Source organism: Tursiops truncatus, chromosome 2, assembly GCF_011762595.2.
Source record: "Tursiops truncatus isolate mTurTru1 chromosome 2, mTurTru1.mat.Y, whole genome shotgun sequence".
NCBI lineage: Eukaryota > Metazoa > Chordata > Mammalia > Artiodactyla > Delphinidae > Tursiops > Tursiops truncatus.
In genome coordinates, this window is record NC_047035.1 from 139,105,865 (window position 1) to 139,123,596 (window position 17,732).

The window sequence follows — 17,732 nt, forward strand, 5'->3', positions numbered from 1 at the left end:
GATAATGATCACATGTGCCTCTTGGGATTGTTGTGACAATTAAGTAAGATACTGGAAGTGCTTGGCACAAGTAATAGAACCAAGAGGCACTCAACAGTCAGGGACTATAATTATCATCACGGAAAGCATCTAGTGCTGTGTTTGACACATTAGGGGACTCCATAATTGTTAGTTTACCACCACCCCTCTTTTCCCTGAGAGAAGCAGGATCCACATTCCACCAAGTCCCTACCCATTCTTAGGACGTGTAGATTTCAACTCCAGATCTCTTCATAGATGTGGGTGTGGGCATACTACCCAGCAAGGCAATGTTCATGACCAAAAAGATACAGCTTTCTTCTTATAGGGAGGTTGCTCAGTTTATACCTAATAATAACACAGTCAGTGTAGAGGAATCCTTCCTGAAGATTTACTCATTCGTAAAAAGTTCTCAAGGTACAAAACAAGAAAAAAGGTGTTGTCCAAAATGTGGCCTGGCAGAATGAGTCAGAGTTGGAGACCAGCTGGCCACACCTGTGAACGCTCTCAGCCTCCCTGAAAAGAGCATTCCCAGGAAAGCCGCCAAAGGAGGTCAGGAGACAGGAACCCTCAGGGTGGCAGAGAACCAGAGGAGGAGTAAAGAACTGGCAGCTCTGGGGACTGAAAAGAGCACAGGGGACAAGGAGGCTTGAGCAGGAGGGCAGAGGCTACAGCACAGAGTGCTAGGGAGGAGGGCAATTGCAGAAGGAAAGCAAGAAATACAACAAGGACAGAAGAAGGAGGCCCCGCTAACTTCTCCTCTGAGCCACTCTGCATGCAGATGAGGGATTCCCCACCAGTTCTGCACCAAAACCAAGTCCAGTTCTTCTGACTGCCCTGGGGGACTTGCCCCCTGCCTGCCTCCAGAAACAAGGCTGCCACTCAGGGTGAGGGCCACCATGAAAATGTCTAGGAAGGCTAGACTCACATCCAGGGAGGGACCCTCCATGAGCCACAGGCTGGGGCCCCACGTCTAACGTCAGGCTCTTGCGTTTGATTTTAGCAGAGCTTGTTCAAAGGGTATTCCACAGTGGCTGTAGGGAAGAACCAGGCAAGGCTTGGTGGACCTGCTCTCTCGAGCTCCAGAGTGAAAGTTGATGGAAGAAATGCTCAACAGTGGGCCCCGGAGGCACCCCATCTCTCACTGACCTCAGTCGTCCTAGAGGTAAAGTAAAGAGATATGAACAGAGCACATTTCGTAAAAGTCTTCTACCGTCATCAGACAAACAAGGGTTCGAATGAGTGGTACCGGGGGGCCCGTGGCTACCTGCCTTGGCCTCATCTCATTAGTGTTGGCCCAGGGAGCCAGCCTGGCAACTCCAATTGTTTTTTAGTCCAAGACTCACTCTATTAAGACAAAAGGGAATCCACTCCCTCTATCTGCCCTGCTTTCTCTGGCAAATATCATCATCTTCATCACCTAGATCAAGAGCCCATTTTTCTGAGACTTTGTTTTAAACATTCAATCTGGGGCCTTTTGACACCAATTCAAATCTTCAGGTGAAATATACCTCAAAATACCAAATCAACCGTGAGTAGGCTGAGGATCAACGAGGAGGCTGAACTTTGGGCCAAAATAACTATTAAGGACCAGGTCAGCCATTTTCCAGCCACTCTGGGCAGGAAGCCGAGAACAAAGGGGGGAAAAATGCTCATTCAGCTGCTCAACATGGCTAATGTATTCACTTGAAGTAGAAATGTTTGGAGCCTTAATGGAATTAAGTCTCCTTGGTTCCCCTCTGCACTCCCTTCTTTCCATCCCTTGCTTTCATAAATCTTTGGGGCTCTCTTGTTGATTGGCACAGTTCAGACCCACCAAGAAGAAAGGTCCCTTCACACCTTGAGGGAATTTTCCTGATGCTAACACACTCTCAGGAATTCCACCAAAGCTGGGGAGTAAAGTTTATGCTGCTGTCCTACACCCAACCACAACCAGTGCATACAAAACTCCTGCCAGGAGATGAACCACACCAACTCCAGGTCCATGGTTATCTCCCCGGACTTACCCACTCCTCGTCCTCGGCGCCGTCCCCCTGCTCTCGGGTCTCCACTGCAGCCCTCTCTGAAGACTTTTGAGCCATGATGTTGTCTGTCCAGGATGCCCCCATCTTCCCATCACCAGCGAAATTACACTTGGTCACTGTTCCAGCCTCGAGTTTGGCTAATGAATCTGAAATGAGAAGTTAAAGGCCTCTCTCCGTGTGGCAGAAACATAGTGGGGGCTGGCCCGTTCTGCTGGGGTCCCCTAGGCCTGAGTGTGCTCAGGGAGGCCCTGGATGGGACCCCCAAGGCAATGGATAGGAGAGGTCACCCACAGGAACCATGGGACTGGGCAGCACCCCAGGATCCAAAGTGTTCAGGCTATTGGCCCCAAAGCACTTGCCCAGGGACTTAGGAATAAATCTCAAGGGGTCTTGTCCACGGGGAGGCCAGATGTGGCCTGCTCCATGAACTCGAAGCAGGAGGGGTGGGTAAGCCTCAGACAGGAGGCCAGGAGCCCCCACAGGCCATATAGGAGCATCAGGCCACAGTGAGGGCTGCACTGCTCACCCAGGAAGGGGCCGTCGCCTCGAGTCTTCAGCCGTACCCCAGCCCCCAGCTCGAGCTCCACGGCCTCCATCTCCGACTCAGGCATCCAGAATGCCACTGTCTGGTCGGGGGTGAGGCTCTCCGTCAGTGCAAGCAGCTCTGGCTTGTTCACCAGCCCCTTCAGTGCCTCAGGCGTGAGTCTGTCGGTGTTCCCCTTGGCTTCCACCTCTGCAGGCACACAGCACGAGACAGTCATTACTACTGTAATAGCAAGCACTCTAGGAGGGCTTTTTAGGAGCCAGGTGAGGCCTCAGTGTTGTACACGCTCACAACCACCTGAAGGTAGGGGCTCTGAGTTCCCATCCTGCCAGTACTCAAGGAACACATCACAGAGGAGTTATGGCTACGGGCTCTGGAGCCAGGCTAGCTGGTGCAAATATGCTTACATGCTGTGTGACCACAGGCAAGTTACTTAACCTCTCTCTGTGCCTGACAAATAAGGATAAAAGAGGTACCTACCCGATGGGACTGACGTGACATGTGAAAGAAATATCGAATGCACGTAAAGCACTTAGCATGGGGCCTGGCACTCAGCAAGTGTCAATGTTTTTACTATCCCTATTCACAGATGAGAAAATTAAGGCTTAGACAGGTTAAGTAATTTGCCCAAGGTTACAGAGCTAGTCAGTGGAGGAGGCAGGATTCAAGCCCTTCACACAATTCTGCCTTCCCACTGAGACCCCAGTGACCAGGCAGGGTTCTCTCTGGGCTCTCAGGGACTCCCTGGCTGGGGTGGGGTCTGCTGGAACCAGCAGCAAACTTTGGTGGTCCTCATACTCTCTACTGGCCTGCTCATCCTGGCTTGGGCAGAGCGCAGAGGCTCAGGGAAGGTTCCAACAGCCTGTCACCCGCCTACCCTGAAAGTCCCAAATCCGCTAATCCCAGGGCGGGGGCAGCATGGAGGGGGGAGTCCCGGTCCCAGACTAAGAAGTGAGAACTTGCAGCGTTGAGAGTATGGCAACCCCAGTGCCGTCCACTGGCTGCCTTCCCCACACTGATACCCAGGGCGGCCGCGAGTCCCGAACACCAGACCATGCTCCATTTGTGGTGTAAAACCTCTGCCAAGCTCCGTCAGGGATGCCTTCTGGGATTCCCTAGACACCTTGCTCACACAGAGAACTTTCTCCTCAACCCTCACCCTGCCCACTGTCCCCCAGACAAGCCACCTCATCTCCTACTTCGCAAGATAACAGAAGCCAGAGGTGGGGCCACCACCTACCTGTCCAGTTACCTAGAACCGCAAGAAACCTCTCCTCCTTCCCATCTGTCTCAAAGGACGAGGTGTCTCCCCTCCTGCCTCAGGCCAGCTCATCTGGGCCCCAGAGCCCACCCCCTCCCACCTCCTCCAGGACTTGCCTCTCCTTCTCCTCTCTTGGATCTTTCCTTACCATCTTCCTGCATTCCGGCTCTGGCACCCACTACTCTAGACACTGTTCACCCCCCACCAGTCACTGGGGAGCATGTCACTGTGAAGCCACTGGATGCTCCGCCGTCCCGACTTACCTGGGCCTTGGGCACCGCCTGACTCCACTGCTACTCCTCACCCCTGGGCTTCGCTGGGCTTCAGAGACACACACCTGCCCCACCCCGCTCAGACCCCGCCAGCGTTCCCGCCCCTGCTCCTTACAAGGCTCCTTCCCTGTCCGCCCCCGTTGTTGCTGTTCCCCAGGACAACTTCCTGGCTGACCCTGTCCACTGGCACAGCTTCAATACGACCCATGTGTGATGACTCCGAAATACCTGCTGCCAGCCCAGCCCTCTTCCTGGGTTCTAGAACTGTACCAAGTCCCTAGAGCACATCTACCTCTACCTGGAAGCACCACCACGTGGCTAATGCCATGTGTCCCAAACAGATATCTTCTCCCCAAACCTCCTCCTCTTGCACCTCCATTCCGCAAACCTGGCACCTGAGCCCGAATCCTGGGGTCATCCCTGACTCCCCCCATATCCAAACAAACACCGAGGCCATGGTCCCTCCTCTATCTTGAGTCTGCCCAGTCTCTCCATCCTCACTGACCAGTCCTTAATCCTGGGCCCTCCTAGATGCCATCATGGCCTCCTAATAGCCTTCTGGTCTCCAGTCTCTTCACTTCCCCAGGGATTTTAAAAAGCAAATCTGGACTTCCGTGGTGGTGCAGCGGTTAAGAATCCGCCTGCTGATGCAGGGGACACGGGTTCGAGCCCTGGTCTGGGAAGATCCCACATGCCGCGGAGCAACTGAGCCCGCGTGCCACAACTACTGAAGCCCGAGTGCCTAGAGCCTGTGCTCCACAACAAGAGAAGCCACTGCAATGAGAAGCCCACCCACCACAACGAAGAGTAGCCCCCACTCACTGCAACTAGAGCAAGGCCACATGCAGCAACGAAGACCCAACGCAGCCAAAAATAAATAAATTCATTTTCAAAAAGAGCAAATCTAATCATATCACTCACCTAACTTAAAACCACTCACGCAGAGCTCCCCTGCACCCTCGACTGAGTGCCCTCTCTGCAGGGCTGCTCTTCACCTGCCGGAGCCCTCAGTTCCCAGAATGCCCTTGGCACCCTGCCCCCTCTCTGAAACACCCTTCCAAGCCCTGGCACCCTGCTGATACCTGCATGTCTTTCAGGATCCAGTACTGGCATTCCCTCCTCCAGCGCACCTCCCCCAACCACGCCTGCCTGGGCTCAGAGCCCCCGCTAGGGCTCCAGTCATGGCCTGTCCATCTCCTCTACCAGCCTGAGAACGGCTTGTGTGCAAGTCCGAGTCTTGCTAGTCCCTGAACCCTCAGCATGCAGCTCAGAGTCTGGCACATGGTGGATTCTCACTAAATGTTCAGATACTCAATGAGCAACTGAAAGCATGAATGGATAAAATGATAGAGGGATGATGAGTACCCACTCAACCTCAAAACCTTCTCACACGGGGCAGACAGCAAGAAGGTCCTTCTCCAGCCAAAACTGGGAAGAGGAATAAGATCACAAAGGGCCCAAGAACCAAGTGAGCATTTTGGCAGGAAAATGGAGGCCACCTGGCCTGGGCTCTGCACTAAGGCAGGTTCATGGACGATTCTGCCAGACTGCAGGAGATGGCAGGAGCTGGGAAGGCACCCAGGTCCTCAGCACTGAGGTAGGGCACCAGGGATCCTCTGAGTGAATGGGGGGGCAGGAAGAGTCCAGCCAGGGGCCCCTCAGGCCAAACATGGACTTCAAGGCCGACCATGCTGAGAAGACACTTTCTAGGGACCAAGAGACCTCTGGAGACAAAGGAAGACCACAGTGTATGAAGGCTCTGAGGGAGAAAGGGCGAAGGGTACCTACTATAGGATGACATGAGGAAGCCTGTGTTCACCTTCCTGGTGGCGCTGAAGTTGGGCTCGATTTCATTTCCCTTGGGGTCGAACTTACGGCAATGGATGTGACTAGGCCGGATATACAGCACGTAGTAGCGCTCCTGGGACCAAGCAGAGAGGCAGTGAGGGGCTGCTTCATTCCCTTCAGCCTCCAACACAACACACACTCCCCAAGTGCTCTGGTTGCAGCCCCCTCAACCTCACTCTCTACCCCAGAATCCCACCCCACCTCCAAAAGATATTCAAGCTGGCCACAGGCTTCCACTCCCAATATTCATTCATTCATTCATTCATTCATGTGTTTAGTAGAGCACTTGCCACACATAATGAACCATGGCTAGACGTCCATGAGAGGGCGGGCTCAGAGCCTGACCCCAAGGCCTCCACATATGAGAGACAGAAAGAATATACAGAAAACCATAACCCGAGCACCAAGGAGCCCAAATACCATGAAGCAGAAGCAGAAGCAGCCAAGATGCCATGGAAAGGGCACTGAAATGGAGTTCTGAGTGAGGACAGCCACTGTGCCTCTTCCAACAGATGTGAGTCCTGGAGAAAATCACCCCTAGCCTCAGTTTCCCCTGTTGTCTGGAGACAACGTGATGTCTACTTTCAGGCACGTTGTAAGGGTTCAAGGAGCAAGCACAGTATAAAGCATGAAATGTGCTGTAAATTCTTTGCCAGCTGTCCTAGTCAAAACAGGAGACTGACGACACTGTAGATCAACTATACATCAATAAAAAGTTAAATAAATAAATATTATAATAAAACACACACACACACACACACACACACAAAACAGGAGATTAAAGAGAAGGAAACCACTTCCTGGGAGAAACAGAGAAGGCAAGGTCTCAGAGTGGGGAGAAACCTGCAACTGTGGGATAAGGGTGTAGGAAGAATATTAAGAGCCTGGACAAGTACATAAAATAAAAGTCAAGGTCCTGTGTGGATGTTTGAGCAATGCAGGACCCTGAGAGGTCTCATGGGAGTCCAGGCTGGGGAAGCAAGTGGGGGATCAGCCTTGAGTTGGCATTTGGAGTTTGCATTTTATGTGGTAGACTAGAAGGAATCCTGAAAGGTTTTTGGACAGCAGCGAGACCCTGAGAGGTGTCTTTCAGGAGACAAGCTGGCAGCAGGGCAGGAATGGGCGCTGGGCGCAGCCAGAAGCCAGGAGAGGGGGTGCAAGGTTTAGTCAGGACAGGCTGAGTTCCTGAGGGCCCATGTGAGGTGAGCAGACATGGAAAGAGGAAGGGAGGGGAGGGGAAAATGGTCAAGGTAGGAGGCCTGCAGGACTAGACATTACTCACCTGGGGGAGGGGGGAGGGGAGACAGTGGAGGTTTGCAGGCTGGTGGTTGGGGGCGTCTAGTGCACTATCATTAGGAAAGAAGGAGTTGGAGAAGGCAAGTTTGGAGAGGGGCTGGAGGACACCCTGCCTGTGGAGGACGGCCGAGGCTGGCCAGCTCCACTCAGCTACTGCTGGGCTCTCCTGGGCAGGGTGGCTAGGGCTCCAGACCGCTGTGCTCAGCCTGCTGACCTGCGTGCTAAGGAGGGGAGGGTGCAGCAAAGCATCTCTTGACCTGAAACTAGTGCTGAGCCGGAGCTGAGGCTGTTCACATGGGGTGTGGGTGAAAAAACAGCTGTGTGTAGCCCCAGGCCTCTGGCCTGCCTCAAGAAGGGATTTAATGAGCTTGGTTCTACAGATCAAGGAGATAAGGTGGTCAGCACATCTGGGTGGGGTTATTTGGGGGGGGTGGAGATTTAGGATTAGTGCTCAGGAAAGAAACACTGGCTAGTACAGAATGGAGAATGCCAGGAGTGTCCATGGACATCTGAGATGGGCGGGTGATAAAGGGCATAACCCCAGGAGGCTCAGAGGACAAGAGGAGAAGGGCATGGACATGGGAACCGAAGCCCCGGGCAACGTGGCTTGACACTCAGGCTGGAAACAAAGGCCCAGAACTCAGCAACCCTCCTCCCACCTCAACACTCTCACACCCCTACACACGTGGAGGTCCAGGTCCACACCAGTGACCTGCTTTATAAAAATCCAACATTCCAAAACACCCAGCCACACAGTGATATTAAAAGATGTGCAAGGGAATGCCCTGGCAGTCCCGTGGTTAGGACTCCGTGCTTCTACTGCAGGGAGCCAGGGTTCGATCCCTGGTCAGGGAATTAAGATCCTTCAAGCCTTGCAGTTCAGCCAAAAAGAAAAGAAAAGAAAAAAAAAAAAGATGTGTAAACCCATGCTAAGATATTCACCACTCTGCAAATGCAGTCACTTCAAGGCGCCTTCTAACAGCAAACTCCAACCGTGCATTTAAAGTAATTCAATTTTAAACAATCCAAAGTACACACGACTTCCCAGCTACAGAGCTGGTACCCCTAAAGGGGAAGGTCACTGTTGACCTTGCACCCACACAGGCAGATAACTTCACTCTGACCTTGTCCATCAGGTCCGGAGGCAGTGGGAACCACCAGGCCAGAGGACAGGAGCTGGACCTTCAGCCCCAGAATAAAGAGCCACTCATCCTGCCTACCCAGCAAGCTTCCCAGCACTCTAAATTTGTTCCATCAGAAGGTGACAGGACCTCTTCAGAAGGCAGGCCTTCCAGCCCACTCAGAACCCACAGCCTGAGTCCTGAACCACTCACCTCACTCCCAGTCCTGACCCCAAACACACCCCTCGGGTTTAGGGCCTGGTCTGTCTTCTCAGCAAGAACCCAGGCCCTCCCATCAAACCCAGCACAGCCCTAACTGACCTCTTCCATCTGTCGCCCCTTTTGGCTGCTAATCTCCCAACCAACACCCCCCCACCTGCCCTGTGAGCCCCTCAGGGAAAGAGCTGGACCCCAAGTCTTGGCACTGGCAGAGCCAAGCAGAGAGATGCTTTGGTGGGTGAGGACCCTGAAGCCAGTGCCCTGCGGGTGCCCCCAGGGAAACATCCTCACCTTCCTGCCATGGTCATCCAAGATGCTGTGCCGAGATACATCGACCAGTTCTCCTTCCAGCAGGACGCCATTCCCCCTAAGGATGAGAGAGAATGAGGGCTCAACTGGTTCTGTCAGTCCTCAGGCAAGAACCACAAGTGCAATGGCCCAGGTCAGGGTCTGCACTAGGAGAGAAGCAAGTCCCAGGTGTGTCTCCCATTTACCCGGTCCCTGGGCAGGCCCAGTATGATGCAGCCCCTTTCTCTGGGCTCCCACACTGGGCCCCCACTCCTCTGAGGGTCCCAAAGGCTGGGGCACCATCTGGAGGGTAGGAAGGAACATTGACAGGCTGCAAGACTGAGCTATGGCCCCTTCTGCAGGGGTTGCTGTAACCAGAGCCTCAGTCTTCTTATCCACCAAATGGGAGAGTAATAGCCACCTCACTCTGCTTCTATGACAATAACATATGATCATGAATATGAAGGCGCTTTGTAAACTATTGTGTTTACTAAATATAAAGGACTTTACTTTTTTTAAACATCTTTATTGGAGTATAATTGCTTTACAATGTTGTGTTAGTTCTTGCTGTATAACAAAGTGAATCAGCTATATGTATACATATATCCCCATATCCCCTCCCTCTTGCGTCTCCCTCCCACCCTCCTTATCTCACTCCTCTAGGTGGTCTCAAAGCACGAAGCTGATCTCCCTGTGATATCCAGCTGCTTCCCACTAGCTATCTTTTATACATTTGGTCGTGTATTTATGTCAATGCTACTCTCTCACTTTGTCCCAGCTTACCCTTCCCCCTCCCCGTGTCCTCAAGTCCATTCTCTACGTCTGTGCCTTTATTCCTGTCCTGTCCCTAGGTTCATCAGAACCTTTTTTTTTTTTTTTGGATTCCATATATATGTGTTAGCATACAGTATTTGTTTTTCTCTTTCTGACTTACTTCACTCTGTATGACAGACTCTGGGTCCATCCACCTCACTACAAATAACTCAATTTCATTTCTTTTTATGGCTGAGTAATATTCCATTGTATATATGTGCCACATCTTCTTTATCCATTCATCTGTCGATGGACACTTAGGTTGCTTCCATGACTTGGCTATTGTAAATAGTGCTACAATGAACATTGTGGTACATGACTCTTTTTTTTAAATTATTTTTTAAATTTATTTATTTTTGGCTGTGTTGGGTCTTTGTTGCTGCATGCAGGCTTTCTCTAGTTGCAGGGGGCAGGGGCTACTCTTTGTTGTGGTACGCTAGCTTCTCATTGTGGTGGCTTCTCTTGTTGCAGAGCACGGGCTCTAGGTGTGCGGGCTTCAGTAGTTGTGGCACGCGGGCTCAGGAGTTGTGGCTCGGAGGCTCTAGAACGCAGGCTCGGTAGCTGTGGCACACCGGCTTAGCTGCTCCGCAGCATGTGGGATCTTCCCAGACCAGGGCTCAAACCTGTGTCCCCTGCATTGGTAGGTGGATTCTTAACCACTGCGCCACCAGGGAAGCCCCATGACTCCTTTAGAATTATGGTTTTCTCAGGGTATATGCCCAGTAGTGGGATTGCTGGGTCATACGGTAATTCTTTTTTAGTTTTTCAAGGAACCTCCTTACTGTTCTCCATAGTGGCTGTATCAATTTACATTCCCACCAACAGTGCAAGAGGGTTCTCTTTTCTCCACACCCTCTCCAGCATTTATTGTTTGTAGATTTTTTGATGATGGCCATTCTGACCGGAGGACTTTACTTTTTTATTTCACCGAATTTGGGGGGGGGGGGCGGGGTCTAAGCTGCTATAAAGTATCTTCCCTTTGCATCTGTTTTAAAGCATTTTCATATTCCTGTTCTCATTCGTATCCACTTTAGAAGTGGAGAAACCCACTCAGAAGTTTCGTGACAAGCCCAAGATCGCAGTGTCCCTCACTGAGAGGAACTGGACCCCCGCTTCCCAATTCTAGTTTTCATAAAAGCAGAACCTGGGGACTTCCTTTTCTGGAACCACGGAAATGGGAGAGGGGTGGGGGCAGCTGAAGGGATGGGGATGAAAAGTGAAAACACCCTGGACCTTACTTGCCCCTACCGCACCCCGCCCCTTGCGCCCTTCATTCTTTAGTGTTTGTAATTGCAAATTGAATTGTCCATTCGTTCTCATGACCTCGGCGTCCGTGATGGCAGGGCCTGGCCCTCCGGATCTAACACGCCCTCCAGACAGGCCCTGCCCCTCCCGTGGCCCTGCCAAGCCAACTCCCACCCGCTGTTGCCGTCCAGCAGGACACTGTCCCTTCCGGAGCGGGGTGCAGCCTGTGCAAAAGCCTGAAGGCAAGGCAGCGGGGTGAAGCTTAGAGTCACCGGGGTGGGGTTGAGACAAAGGCTGACGTGAAGTAAGCACCGCCTTTTGAGCCCTGCTTGGGAGTCGGGACCGACCCTCGGTGAGCTTCACGCCGATCAGTGTCTCAGGGGGGTGCGCTCCGAGGGGAGCGCAGGGAGGAGCGGTCTGGAGGCCAGGGAGGTCTTTGGCGAGCCCCGCCCTTCCTCCCACCCGCACCCGACCCCGCTAGCGCACCCCCTCCCCCTGCCAACCAGGGAGCCCAGATTCAAAGCTGAGCCTCGGGAGCCAACGGAGGCCGGGCCCGGGAAGCGGTGGGGAGACGCGGGCGGAGCCTACCCCTGGTGGGCGGCGGGGTCCCAGGCCCCGGGCAGCCGCGCGCTCTGAACCGCCTTGTTCCGGAGGGCGCTGTCGTGATAGATGCGGCTCATTCTCCCCACGGCCGCGGTGCCCTCAAGGCCTGGCGCAAGGAGCCTGCACGCTGGGCTGGGGGCACCGCGAGGTGGGGTACAGCGAGGGGAAGCACCGGGAGGACACGCGGAGACCAACAATTCCCAGCTGCAGATCCGGGACCGGCGCGGCCCAGCCCCGGGCGTTCCCGCGCGGGATTTAAAGGGGCCGAGCCCCATTCCTGCCCGTGGGACCTTGCTTGGCGGGAGGTGGGCTTCCCTGAAGACCCGGCTAGGACCTTAGCCCCGAGGGTGGGGGTGGGGAAGGGAGCCACTCCCTTCTCTTTCTCTCCCTCTTCCTTGTTACTAGAAGGAGACCCCTGCCCCACACACGCACAAAGGGGAAATTGAGGCCCAGAGAGCCTATAGGATCAGCTCTGAAAGGATGAGTTTCCAGAGAGCAGGAATGGGAAAAAGGGAACAACCCTCAGGGACGGCGGGGTGCTAAGTACAGACTTGCTCTTTATGCCCGCGCGCGAGGTCGCACAGTGGCTGAGGGAGGGGCTCCAGGGATCTGTAACGAAGGAGCCTGGTCTTGGGTGTCAAGATCTACGGCCTAACAAGGTTGGAATCCCAGCTGTGTGAGCTTGGGCAAGTTCCTCAACCTCTCTGAGCCCGTGCTTCCTCCTCTGTAAAACGGGGTCAGTATCAGAGGGGTTGTAAGGATTTAATAAACTCATTCTAGAAAGGAGCATTGCCCCTCGCCGTCTTCCCGCACATTCTTGGACCCCTTCCCAGCTCCCTACTGCCCTGTGCCCAAGTATGTAACTAAGGATGCATTTCCCAAGCCCGGGTGCAGGGGTCTGTTTTGACCCGGGGATTGTTGAGAGCCTTGGTTCTCTTGTTTGACTCCTTTGCGGCAAGCCCTGGGGCAGGTGGGCCCATTCATGGAGTCGAAGTGTAGCCTCTGGGGGACACTTCAAAGGGGAGGTGGCCAGGTTAGATACCTGGGGGCCCAAGCTGAGCTGTCAGTGGTAGAAGAAGCACCCCCTCCGCCCACACATTATGACTTTTGTGCATTTTTGGCATTTTTGTTTTCAAGGTCTCCCTCCTCCATAAAAAAAGTGTTTAACTTATATTTTATGACTGGGTTGACATAAAGATGAATATATTAATATATATTAAGACATTTTCTTTGGCCTAAAAATTCTTTTTTTTCTTCTGATTTTAAAAGAAATTAATATATTTTCCTGTGCCTTAGGCATTGTGCCTAATGGATTAGTCAAACCCACCCCTATCTGGCCTACCTGACTGCTCCCTAAATTCTAAGAAGGAAGGATGTAGGAGACCCTCTGGGCAGAACTGTCCTTTGGTTCTGTCTCTTCAAAATTCCCCAGGCTGATATAAGGAACTCTCATAACTCAATAGAAATAGAAAAAGAAAAAAAAAACACACACATGATAAAAAAAATGGGCAAAGGAACTGAATAGACATACAGAAGACATACGGATGACCAACAGGTATATGAAAAGCTGCTCAGCATCACTAATCATCAGGGAAAACCTCACAGCTGTTAGAATGACTATTATCAAAAAAACAAAAGGTAAGTGTTAGCAGGGATATGGAGAAAAGGGAACCCTTGTACAGCATTGATGGGAGTGTAAATTAGTACAGCCACTATGAAAAACACTATGGAAGTTTCTCAAGAAATTAAAAATAGAACCACCAAATGATCCAGCAATTTCACTTCTGGGTATATGTCCAAGGGAATTGAAATCAGGATGTCAAAGGGATATCTGCACTCCCATGGTCCTTTCACAATAGTCAAGATGTAGAAGCAAACTAAATGTCCATCAGTGGATGAATGGAAAAAGAAAATGTGGTATATGCATACAATGGAATATTATTCAGGCTTAATAAAAGAAGGAAACCCTGCCAATCTGCAACAACATGGATGAACCTGGAAGTGAAAGAAGCCAGACACAAAAAGACAAATACTGCATGATCTCATTTACATGAGGAATCTAAAATAGTCAAACTCATAGAAGCAGAGAGTAGAATGGCTGCCAGGGGCTGGGGGGAGTGAGAAATGCACAGGTAGTAGTCAAAGGGCACAGAGTTTCAGGTGTACAAGATGAATAAGACCTAGACATCGGTATAGTAGAGTGCCTGTAGCTAACAATATTGTATTATATGCTTAAACATTTACTAAGAGGACAGTTCTTATGTTAAGTGTTCTTACACACACACACACACACACACACACACACACAATAATAATAAAGAGGGCTTCCCTGGTGGCGCAGTGGTTGAGAGTCCACCTGCCGATGCAGGAGACGCGGGTTCGTGCCGCAGTCCGGGAGGATCCTGCATGCCGCGGAGCGGCTGGGCCCGTGAGCCATGGCCGCTGAGCCTGCGCGTCCGGAGCCTGTGCTCCGCAACAGGAGAGGCCACAACAGTGAGAGGCCCACGTACCGCAAAAAAACGAAGAAGAAGAAGAAAGAAAGAAAGAAGGCTTGGGACTTCCCTGGTGGCGCAGTGTTTACGACTTTGCTCTTCCAGTGCAGGAGGACCGGGTTCGCTCCCTGGTCAGGGAACTAGATCCCACATGCCACAACTAAGAGTTCACATGCTGCAACTAAGGAGCCCACCTGCCATAACTAAGACCCAGAGCAACCAAAGAAATAAAGTATTTTTAAAAAAAAAGAAGGCTTGAAGAAACTTTTGGAAATGATAAATTTGTTTACAGCGTAGATTGTAGTGATGGTTTCATGGGTGTGTACTTATCTCCAAACTCATCAAGTTGTATACATTAAAAACGTACAGCTTTTTGGGACTTCCCTGGTGGCGCAGTGGTTAAGAATCTGCCTGCCAATGCAGGGGACACGGGTTCGAGCCCTGATCCAGGAAGATCCCACATGCCGCGGAGCAGCTAAGCCGGTGTGCCACAACTACTGAGCCTGTGCTCTAGAGCCTGCAAGCCACAATTACTGAGCCCACGTGCCACAACTACTGAAGCCCACGTGCCTAGAGCCCGTGCTCTGCAGCAAGAGAAGCCACCGCAATGAGAAGCCCGTGCACCACAACAAAGAGTAGCCCCCACTCACTGCAACTAGAAAAAGCCCGCGCGCAGCAATGAAGACCCAATGCACCCAAAAATAAATAAGTAAATAAATTTATTAAAAAACAACAACAAAAACAAGCCAAAATACTCCCCAGGCTGGTCACAACCTCATGGCCAGAACGCCCCCCTCCTCCTTCCCCATTCTGTGTCATCTTCCCCCTCAAATGGCTCCAAATCTTCACTTTCTTTAATTGCAGTCACTAGCCATATGTGGCTATTGAAATTTAAACTTTAATTAATTAAACCTAAATAAAATTTAAAGTTCAGTTCTAAAGTCTCACTGGCCACATTTCAAGAGCTCGAAAGCTAGCAACATGTGGCCAGTGGCTACCAGTTTAGACAGTGCCGAGAAGAACCATTCCATCATTGCAGAAAGTTCTATCAGACTGCACTGCTGTAAATCCTTTCTTAAAAAGAGTAATCTGCTTATTGGGCTCTGTGACTTCACCCCATCAGCACAATTGGCCAACCAAGCACCAGCAAGACAGGCAACTAAAAAGAACAAGAAAACTTTTTTTTTTTAAGGTTTTGATATTTGTTTCCTAAAAAAGCATCAATCATCATGGGGAAAAAAACAACTTTGTTGGACTTTCTTACACCTATTTGTGGATTATTGATGTCTCTACATTAAATTATAAACCAGGAGGTACAACATGGAGACAGTTAAAGCTTCCTCAGTTCCATGGTCCCTTTTTGTTTGTTTGTTTGTTTGTTTTTTGCGGTACGCGGGCCTCTCACTGTTGTGGCCTCTCCCGTTGCGGAGCACAGGCTCCGGACACGCAGGCTCAGTGGCCATGGCTCACGGGCCCAGCCGCTCCACGGCATGTCGGATCTTCCCGGACTGGGTCACGAACCCGTGTCCCGTGCATCGGCAGGCGGACTCTCAACCTCTGTGCCACCAGGGAAGCCCCATGGTCCCTTTTCAGGATGGGTTTGAAGGCCCCTAACAATGTGTTCACGTGGGCATTTGGTTTTGTAAAATTTTCATAGGTAAGACAGTTTTGGTGCAGTCAGTTAAGACCACTATCTTATTTTGCCCAAATTCTCCTTTGCCTCATGTTAGATGATGTTGGAATGAATCTGAGCGAAGGAAAGCTGACAAGAGATACATTTAATTTGGGTCTCGCAGAATAGATTTATGTGGTCTGTAGTCGTTCCCGCCTATAATTCAGTTTTCGCCAGCCGTCCTGGTGTTGGAGTGCCCTACCACCCTCTGTGATGGCTTATCTGTTGTAGGGCACAGAGTGGGCGACACAGAAGAGCATGGCAAGGGGTCACATCACAGAAGAAACGTGCCCTGCAGTGCCCAGTGCCTGGACTGTGTGGGGAGTGTAGGAGAAACAAGGTGTGAAACTAAGGAGCCGGAAGCCATTATGAAGAAAATTCTTCTGCTTACCAGAGAGGTAAAACTGTAAGCAGAGGATTTGGTTCTCGTTAACTCTAGTCAAGGGAGTTCCCTGGTGGTCCAGTGGTGAGGACTCCATGCTTTCACTGCCAGGGTCCTGGGTTCAGTCTCTGGTTGGGGAACTAAGATCCTACATGCCGCACGACCAAAAAAAAAAAGTCTAGTCAAAATGGAAGCAGTTTCAGGAGTGTTCTCACTAAAGTTGTGCACGTAATTATAAACACACCAACTTTTTTTTCTCTTTTGATGGAAAGCAAAATAGAATTTATCAGGATTTCTGTCAGGCACGAATACATAACAGTAAAAAAATCAGGAGCAGGCATGCATGTGGACTCTTAGCTTTTATGCATCAGATCATATCTTAGCATATCTGACACATCTTGTCCTGATAAAGTTTGGTGGTTTCAGAAGAAATAGCGTGCTAAGTTGCCACCAATGCAGTGAAATAGCCTGAAGAAAACACACATACACACCACAGAGCAAAAGATTGCAAAACAAAGGAAGCATTCAAGAGAGAAAGCATAACATAAAACATGATGCCAGAATGAGAACTAAACCTATCCATCACATTACATCAATACATGCAAATGGGGTAAACCTAGTTTGGAAAGAAAACCTGTGATGTGCCTTTGTAGCAAACATCTCTTAATGCCATATCTGAGTCTCTTGGCCTCCAGTGCCTTGGACCTATCCTGTCCTAGCCTCTCTGTAGTGACCCACCTCCTCTTGGGCTCCAACTGACTTCACGCAGAAACAATCCCCCACACCTCATCTCAAGGGCACACTGCACCACTTGCCCCCAAAGATAATTGTTCCCAAGGGTGGTCCTCAAAAGAAGACTTTCAGGATAGGATTGTGAAATTGGATTACCTATATTGTTCTGACAGCAGTAGGGACACTATTGCTAGTGGTAAGCGGGTGGTGATAACTCTTGGCATGAAGTGGCATCAGAATGACTAAGGTTTTCATCTGTGGTTAATTGGGGGAAGGTGCAGGCAGAAGGTGAAATTGAGCTGGAAAATGGAATGTAGCATTTGATTGTATGGGGGCAATGATAATTATAAGAAATGTAGAGTAGGCTAGCTTTTAGTAACAGCGTAAGAAACCTTGCAGAAAAGAAAATGATAGGCTTAGAGTAGCTAACAGCCAACTTAAGATACATGAAAGCCACAGGGAGTTTTATGGCAGTTTTTAAGGAGACTCTCATCTTCTGCAGCTTCAGGGCAAACTGCTAAAAGTCAGGCTCAGCAGCTGATTGTAAGGGTGACAGAGCTGCCAAAGGAGGCTGAATGTGCAGGTTTGATAATCTCCAAATAGCATGGGACCCTGGGATGGGGACATTGGGTGGATGAGCATGAAAACCTTGATCCCCTAAACACAAATTCCCCTAAACTCTCCTGGCCAGCAGAAGCAGCCCCTCCCCTAATGTGGAGACAGTGCAAAGTCCTCACCGGAAGCAGATGCCTTGCAAAATGTCATTTGCTTTTCTTAAGATCTGCGTCCTTCACCACTCATTGCCTCCAGGCACATAATCAGAATCAGGGCTCACCACAACCTGAGCAGGAGGGTACAGTCCCTCCTCCCAGAGGCTCAGCTTACACACCCAAGGAATTGCA

General features: G+C 50.9%; 1 protein-coding gene across 1 annotated transcript; it reads right to left on the minus strand.

The window, feature by feature from the left end:
- Positions 1–92: 92 nt before the first annotated feature.
- Positions 93–11,790, minus strand: ARPIN (actin related protein 2/3 complex inhibitor). The gene is made up of 6 exons (XM_019945880.3): positions 11,538–11,790; positions 8,895–8,970; positions 5,908–6,040; positions 2,569–2,775; positions 2,025–2,188; positions 93–1,177 (listed from the first exon to the last, which is right to left on the minus strand). Exons 1-6 carry the CDS (start codon positions 11,627–11,629, stop codon positions 1,169–1,171), a joined length of 681 nt encoding a protein of 226 aa, XP_019801439.2. The 5' UTR covers positions 11,630–11,790; the 3' UTR covers positions 93–1,168.
- Between the last annotated feature and the right edge of the window lie 5,942 nt (positions 11,791–17,732).

Bases quoted from the DNA above. Each gene is read 5' to 3' on its own strand.
- ARPIN (XM_019945880.3), bottom strand. From the start codon at position 11,629: ATGAGCCGCATCTATCACGACAGCGCCCTCCGGAACAAGGCGGTTCAG. The intron at 2,776-5,907 runs GTAGGTACCCTT...GTGTGCCTGCAG, and splicing joins CTTCCTCATGTCATCCTATA to AGGTGGAAGCCAAGGGGAAC. The intron at 2,189-2,568 runs GTGAGCAGTGCA...TTCTCATTTCAG, and splicing joins AGGCGACGGCCCCTTCCTGG to ATTCATTAGCCAAACTCGAG.